Source organism: Amblyomma americanum, chromosome 4, assembly GCF_052857255.1.
Source record: "Amblyomma americanum isolate KBUSLIRL-KWMA chromosome 4, ASM5285725v1, whole genome shotgun sequence".
Lineage (NCBI taxonomy): Eukaryota > Metazoa > Arthropoda > Arachnida > Ixodida > Ixodidae > Amblyomma > Amblyomma americanum.
Window position 1 is genome coordinate 154,265,698 of NC_135500.1, and position 7,336 is coordinate 154,273,033.

Here is a 7,336-nt window from a genome sequence, read left to right on the forward strand (position 1 = left end):
ACACTTCCGCTTATTGTACACAAACCGCACCGTAAACAAGAATCAACCCAAATAGGAGTTTTAATGGCTTGCGCCACCCTTTGTACTCCATATGCGGAAACATATACTCCATCAATATGGAGTAAAGATGTGCTAAATAACCTATTTTGCTCCTTGCACTAAATAATGCGATATAAGCGAGGATTCTCCTCCTTACAGCTCCCATTTTTAAATGCAGTTTCTTGGTCTCAATGCGCCTCCCAAGTCCCAAATGGAGTAAAAAAAAACACCATGTTGCGTCATCCGCCCCGCCACTTAGCGTCTCGTCTGCTTCTGGTCAGTCGTCTGGTAATTGCGGTGGGTGACGACCCCCTGGTTACCATCGTCTATGGATCTCTCCTCACTTCTGCGCCTTCACGGGCGACTGCCGCGGTTCAAGATATCGGCTTGTCGCCGTTTTCCGCTACAGTAAGCTACATAATTTAACCACTCTTAAAGGGGCTCTGAAACGCCTTCCGAGGAGAGCACATTAACTCGCTTAATCACTGCACTGTGTTGCCACGAAAACCAGAGCCAAATAATGCTCTTTTTCTACACGCAGCAGACGACCCACAATCACGCGTCAAAGTTGGTGAGCCCTTCCCGGCGACTCTTTCATGCTCGCACCCTCCCCCGTCCCCCGCAGGTGAGAGGTAGCCATTGGTTGGATTCTTTCAGACGTCAGGCAGCTACCGTGGCCGCGGCCAATAAACCGCTTAGCTCCGGCGGGTCGGGAAGCACCGCTCCCAGAGGGGGGTCGGTGAAGGAGCGCCTACCTTCCAGCGTGCAAAAAGTGACGAGAGGAGAGGGAAAGGCGCGAAGACGCTGAAATTCAAATTTTAACTACAGATAACCCAGCGTCTACAAAGCGCATTTTAAAAAAATTGTCTGTGGTTTAGCTCTGGTTAAACCAACTCGAATTGCGAAAGCTTCGTTTCCTCGGCACGTCGTCTACGCAGCGTCTCATTCCGACGCTCTCGAGAATTCAAAGCGGTCTCTTCTGCAGTTGAAGAGTCACTAGGTGTCACTTCTAGCCGCATCTGCGTTACGACGCTTCTCGAGTTTTGCGGCGCGTTCTTCTGGCGTCTCTTGAGCGCGTTGTCTCTTGCTCGTTTCGTTCTGTCGTTGTTGCGTCTCTTTCGCGCTCTCCATAACGACTACAATATGCACGCCGTTTAGCTAAACGTTGTTCCCGATCTTCATCCGTTTCTTCCGCACGCCGCCGCTTCTTAGCTGTAGCACATCGTTGCAGCTTCACCTTATACACATCATCCGACATACCGTGGAGGATTCGCTGGGACGATCGCGACGAGCAGAGTTGGGGGGCCGCTTTTCCACAGCTGGCATGACGTCACGTAGAGCGAGCGCTTCCCCACGGCAGCGGCGCGTGGAGGATTCGCTGGGACGATCGCGACGAGCTGAGTTGGGGGGGGGGGGGGCGCTTTTCCACAGCTGACATGACGTCACGTATAGCGAGCGCCCCTCGCGGCAGCTGCGCGCAGCTGCAGCATAGAGGATTCGCTGCGACGATCGCGACGCGCCGAGTTGGGGCCCCGCTTTTCCACAGCTGGTATGACGTCACACATAGGTCACGCTAAAGGTCAATGGTGGATTCTCCGGGACGACGGCCAAGAGCGGAAACCTCGAGCAGTATTGCTTTCGCAATAAAAATCCTTGCTGGACACTATTCGTGAAGCGGCGTGCTTCAATATCCCTAGCACACCGCAACTTTATTAGAGCCCCCTTCACAGCCCCTTTAAGAACTCTCCATTGCTTTAACCGTACCTGACCTTTTCTTAGTGTCGCCAGCCCGTTAGAGCCTCCGCTTAGGCCTAATTCTCACACCCTTCTTATTGTGGGTCTCGCGGTGTGCTGCAGCAGATTATAATGCGTTGCATGAACATGAAACTGTTTAGTTTCAATGCTGAGCTCTTGATTGAGCTGAAGAGGCTACATTTTTCCTCAGTCATATTGAAATGCCAAGCATTAAATAAGTGAATATGAAAGCAAACACTGCCATACGAAACTACCTTCAGAGGTAGGTGTTCTCATTTCCAACTTATTCTGCTCTGGTTTTTAATCAAATATAGCATGGTTCAGACCATGAAAACTATCCCGCGGCTCCTTTTCAGATTCGAGCTATTGATTCTAATGCTATATTCCTTTATCTACGAACGTAGCCAAGCAAACGAGCTCGTACAGCAAAAGCAGATGACAAGCAGACGACACCTTCCGCCTCCGCCTACGCCGCCGCAGGGCTTGCGGACGGTGAAAAGAACGCGTGACGTGGTGTGAGCGCAGTTTCCCAAGTTTGATTGCCGGTGGCCCCCGCAGCTACTGCCCGTTCCCACCGCTGGCATGCACTGCTGTAAGAATAAGCCTGAATGAGGATAAACAAACATGGCGCAATTTTTGGGCTCCATTTCTGTAGGTAGTAAAATAATTACTCCCTTGTACTACCTCTATTGTATAAGGGAGTAAATAAAGTACTCCACTTATATGGAGTAAATAAAACCTCCTTTTGGGGTGTGCGCTAGAGGACAACCCATTTACTCCCATTTGGGCGTTTTTTGTTAACAGTGCCTGGCCAGCCATGGGAAAGCGAATACTGTAATTATACTGCAAACTAAAGAGAATAAATGAATAATTACTACGGTAAAGTTACCTGCTTTGTAGATAATTGAGTGCATGCCCTGAGAGCCTTCAGTGCCTCCAGAAGGACACTTCCAATATTCAAATAAAAAAAAGTTCTTGACAAGAACGTAGTGAGCAGAAATCGCGGCGTCGTTTGGCGTCGCTAAAGGGGAAGTGAAGGGTTAGAGGAAAGGGTTTGATACGGGAAAAAAGGCGGCGGAAAGAAGGGAGGAGCAAATGACGAGCAGAGAAGAGGCTGAGGAAAGAAGGGAATTAGCCGGAGGGGAGAGAGATAGCAAAATGGCGAGAAGCGCTCAAGCAGGGCTTTAAAAAATAACGCCGTATTTGCGTTATGCTGCGTTAATCACGGAAATCAGTGAAAGCTGCGTGAAGTGTGACGCAGCACATTGTACATTGTGCCTTGAGGCTCCTCCTGGTCACCGCTCAGTAATGCATTACATGCGCCATCTACCCCGACACTTTTGAATCTCTTCTTCAACCAGCGCTTTGCATAATCCTCTTCAAATAGCTGACATCACAACTACATATTACCATATTACAGCTCGGGTCCTCATTGGTGCGCATGGATGGATGGATGGATGGATGGATGGATGGATGGATGGATGGATGGATGGATGGATGGATGGATGGATGGATGGATGGATGGACGGACGGACGGACGGACGGACGGACGGATGGATGGATGGATGGATGGATGCATGGATGGATGGATGGATGGATGGATGGATGGATGGATGGATGGATGGATGGATGGATGGATGGATGGATGGATGGATGGATGGATGGATGGATGGATGGATGGATGGATGGATGGATGGATGGATGGATGGATGGATGGATGGATGGATGGATGGATGGATGGATGGATGGATGGATGGATGGATGGATGGATGGATGGATGGATGGATGGATGGATGGATGGATGGATGGATGGATGGATGGATGGATGGATGGATGGATGGATGGATGGATGGATGGATGGATGGATGGATGGATGGATGCCATTATGCCATCCATCCACTACGTTTGGGGCCGTATTAAAGACCTTTCCGAACGCTCCTTGCACTTGGCCACCACAGCGCAACTGTGGGAAGCAGCAATATAAGAGGTGTGGAGGCGCATTCAACAAGATAATGCTTTCGTTTCGTCTCTTTATGCTTCTCTTCTCTGCCTTTTAGGATGGAGTGCCTAAAATTAGCCTGGTTTAAGCCGGGCTTGAACCCAGTTATACGGGCGAAAGCTCGGTTAATCATGGTTAGCCTGGCGCCTGCGGCGAAGAGTTGACGTGCTCAGACAGGAGCGCGCATTATCCATGGCGAGATTTAGCGACTAGCGCCGGCGAAGCAGCTGTTCAGTCCAGCCTAGTCACGTGTTGCCGTAGCGGCAAGGCTCCGAGCGACTGGCGGTGTTCAGAGCGAGCGCAGCTGCGACGCCTCTCCAGTTCACGTGGTGTGACGTCACAGCACACACCTCCACTCCACCGACTGAAGGTCAAACACGCGCCGCATTCGACCTTGTAAGTTTGCCTCTAAGAGTAGAGCTTTCGCTATAAAAGTGTTCAGCTTGCTTCTCCGAGCGGCTTCGTTCCGTTTTAAAAGCTGACATCAATAACGCGAAAACATAATTACTTGCAGTATACTTCCGTTTATCAGTGACCGATTGAGAAGTAAATTTCTTCTCAAGCGCAGCCTGCTCAGAGCCATTCTTGCATGCGAAATCACGCCGCGCGTGAAACGTGTACGCGGCAGTGTGATCGGAACTTGCATTATCTGAGCACTCATCGCGCCCGCATATTGCGCCACTGATGGTGCGCATTCGGTGACACGTCCGCCTGCCTTTCACAAACGACGCGTTTCTGAGTGAAAAAAAAAATGTTCCACGCTTTCCATGCCTCGCGTCGGTGCCTGCAGTACCTCCCCGTTGGTACCTGCCGCGGGTATCTGCCCAACGGCAGAGGTCTCTCCACTTATTACATAAGAGCGGACGCGTGTATCGACACAAGGAGCGTTTGACGATATATCTGCCACGCGCTCCTGTGTTCCTGCTCATATTACTGATTATAGTACAGGGCGTTTATCGTTGCGCCACTGCACAAAGATACCTCAGAAACGTGCCGTCATTTAGCAGGGCGACACGCGCACCCTTTCACAGGACCGGACTTTCTTTCTGATAGCCGGGAACGTGACGCTTTGAGCCACCACATACAGCACTTTCAACTTTTATTATCGTGTACTTCACGTGTGCCTTTTTTGAATACTTTTTTATCTTAACTAGAAATTCCGATAGCGCGCTTCCAGTGATGCTGACACGGCCTTTATGACTAACCAATAGGAGCTCAACAAACAACTCTTGACCCGCTATAAAAAGCCTTGTCGGAAGGCTCGGAATCAGCAGTCCTGGAAAGTGTGTCACAGCAGCAAGGTGCGTGCCTTCAGTTGTACGCTTGACCGTCCATGTTTAAGTGCTTCTTTTGCCTGTGTCAATTTTTTGCGATGGCGTAACATTCCGTTCTGTTATATCTTTGCAGGATCAACCGTCCTTATACCATGAAGCCCGTGTCAGTATTGCTGCTGCCCGTCTGCGCACTTGCGGTGGAAGCGCAGAACCTCACAGGCCGAACCTTTGGTTTTGCGCACAGCCATCATGACCACAACCATGGAGCAGTACACGACAGCCATGCCCTGAACTTCCAGGCTCACGGCCACCATCACCACGTACCACCAGCCCACAGCTCTCACGGTAGTCATGCTCACCAAGTGCATGGCCAAGACCACCACCAGAGTCAAGAACAGGTCTCACCAGGCCAGCAGCATCACTCCAGCCATGGCCACCAGCACCACCCCCACCAGCCATCGGCGTCCTCTGGTGCAGTTGGGCCAGTTGCAGGCAACGTGGACATGGTGCCTGTCATGGTTTGTAACGTCGTCCATGTTCCTGCCGCTCATGCTGTCGCTCCAGGCCCGTCCCACTCTGGTTCTCTCGTGCCCAACAGCGTCTTGAGCAAGGTCCCTACGTCTATCGGACACGTCGCTGGCAAGGTAGTCAGCCCCTTGGTCTCCCTCCTGCACAACGCTTCCGTCTGGCTCAACCGTACCGCCCATTCCAATCACGCTCACACCGTGCACCACCAGCCTCATCCTGCAGCTTCCCCTGCGCATGTGGTGCACGAAATCTTGGCCTTAAAGAAGCATCCGCACCAGCCAGTGCCACCTCGGACGGTTGCCACAACCATGACTCCCCGCCCTGCAGCCGCCGTAACAAGCCCAACTCCGACGGCTGCAGCGGCTACTCCTTCCATCAGAGCTACCACAGTTTCCGTGCCTGTCCAGGTCCAGACTGGCACTGTTGGTGTCCCGGCTCCAGCCCTCGGCGCCACTGCACCCCGCTTCCTCTCTACTGCCAAGCCTGCCTCTTCTGCAAACACGGCCGCTTTTCCCGAAGGTAGGACGGGCGCATTGGTTACCGCTGTTCCACTCGCAACCACCACAACGGCATTCTCTACGCTACCGACTGCGTCGCCTGCTCCTACGTTTGGCACTGCCGTCCATACTTTGTCTCCCACCGTGGAAGTGTCGATAAGGTCTGGCACCATCTTCACGACAGCGGACGCCACCACAAGCGCCGCTACGTTCTCCGTTGCCCAGTCTGCGCCTACGTCCGCAAATGCCGCACTTGCGGCTTCTGCTTCTCTGCCTCCCACAGAAGTAGTCTCCATTCGGTCCGGTACCTTCGCGTCAACCGTTGCGCTCACAAGAGCTGATACCTTGACGCCTGTTCTGGAGCCCGTCACTGCACCGGCTACTGTTCCTACGTCCTCGGTCACTTCGTCAACGCTGGCGGTTCGCACTTCTACTGAAGAAACGGAGGACCTACCTGGCAGCGTGACAAGCGACGGGGTATCCCCCACTACCTCATCTCCCATCACTTCGCAGGCTTCCGCCCAGTCGCCACGGCCGTCTGCTGTTCCGGCCTGAAAACTCCCTGCTGTCTGGCCCAGAACTGTGGCGCTGTAGTGTGCCTTAATTGCTTAATTGCCGCGCAGCGTATAGGGCCTGTCGAATACTTTACCTTACACATTTTTATTGTGCACTTTTTGCACTTACTTGACCGGTGTCCTGTAAGATCCTGCAATAAACACGGGCTTTTTATCATTGCTACTTCGCTGCTGTTCTCTCTTTTATCGTATCTTGATCGCGGCAATGCCTTTGTGTGCACGTTAGGCGTGGCGTTGTTCCATCCCACGAGAATTGTCCAGTTTGCAATTCAACCGCTGGTAGGTCGCATTCACCTTCATTCATCGGTAGTATTCACAGTTCTTGCGCCGGTTGCTTTCCACCAGCGCAGTTCATCTTCGAGGCGTGACCGCCGTAACTGTGAAAGCGCTCTCAATGCGCAGATTCATTTCTCACTTAAGCCATAGAAGCCACGGTTTACACGCGCGGTCTCGTTTCGAAGCATGATGTGTGTCCCGGTCAGGAAGCGGGTCATGTGTCCTGTTCAGTGTGCCATGACCATGTTTTGTTCGGAGTCGGTCGGTCGACGGATTCGGCGACGTATAGATTAGCCTTGCTTCAATCACCCGGTTTTTCATTTCTTCCATGAGCTGTTCTAACTGTTCCTCTCGCGTTTGCTACGCTTACTCAGTACCAAGTACCCCTGTCCA

The 7,336-nt window shown here is 52.1% G+C and overlaps 1 protein-coding gene across 1 annotated transcript; it reads left to right on the forward strand.

Annotated features, from left to right (window-relative positions):
• Positions 1-5,219: 5,219 nt before the first annotated feature.
• Positions 5,220-6,647, forward strand: LOC144129879 (uncharacterized). The gene has a single exon (XM_077663939.1). The coding sequence runs from the start codon at positions 5,220-5,222 to the stop codon at positions 6,645-6,647; it is 1,428 nt and encodes a 475-aa protein (XP_077520065.1).
• The last annotated feature ends 689 nt before the right edge of the window (positions 6,648-7,336 follow it).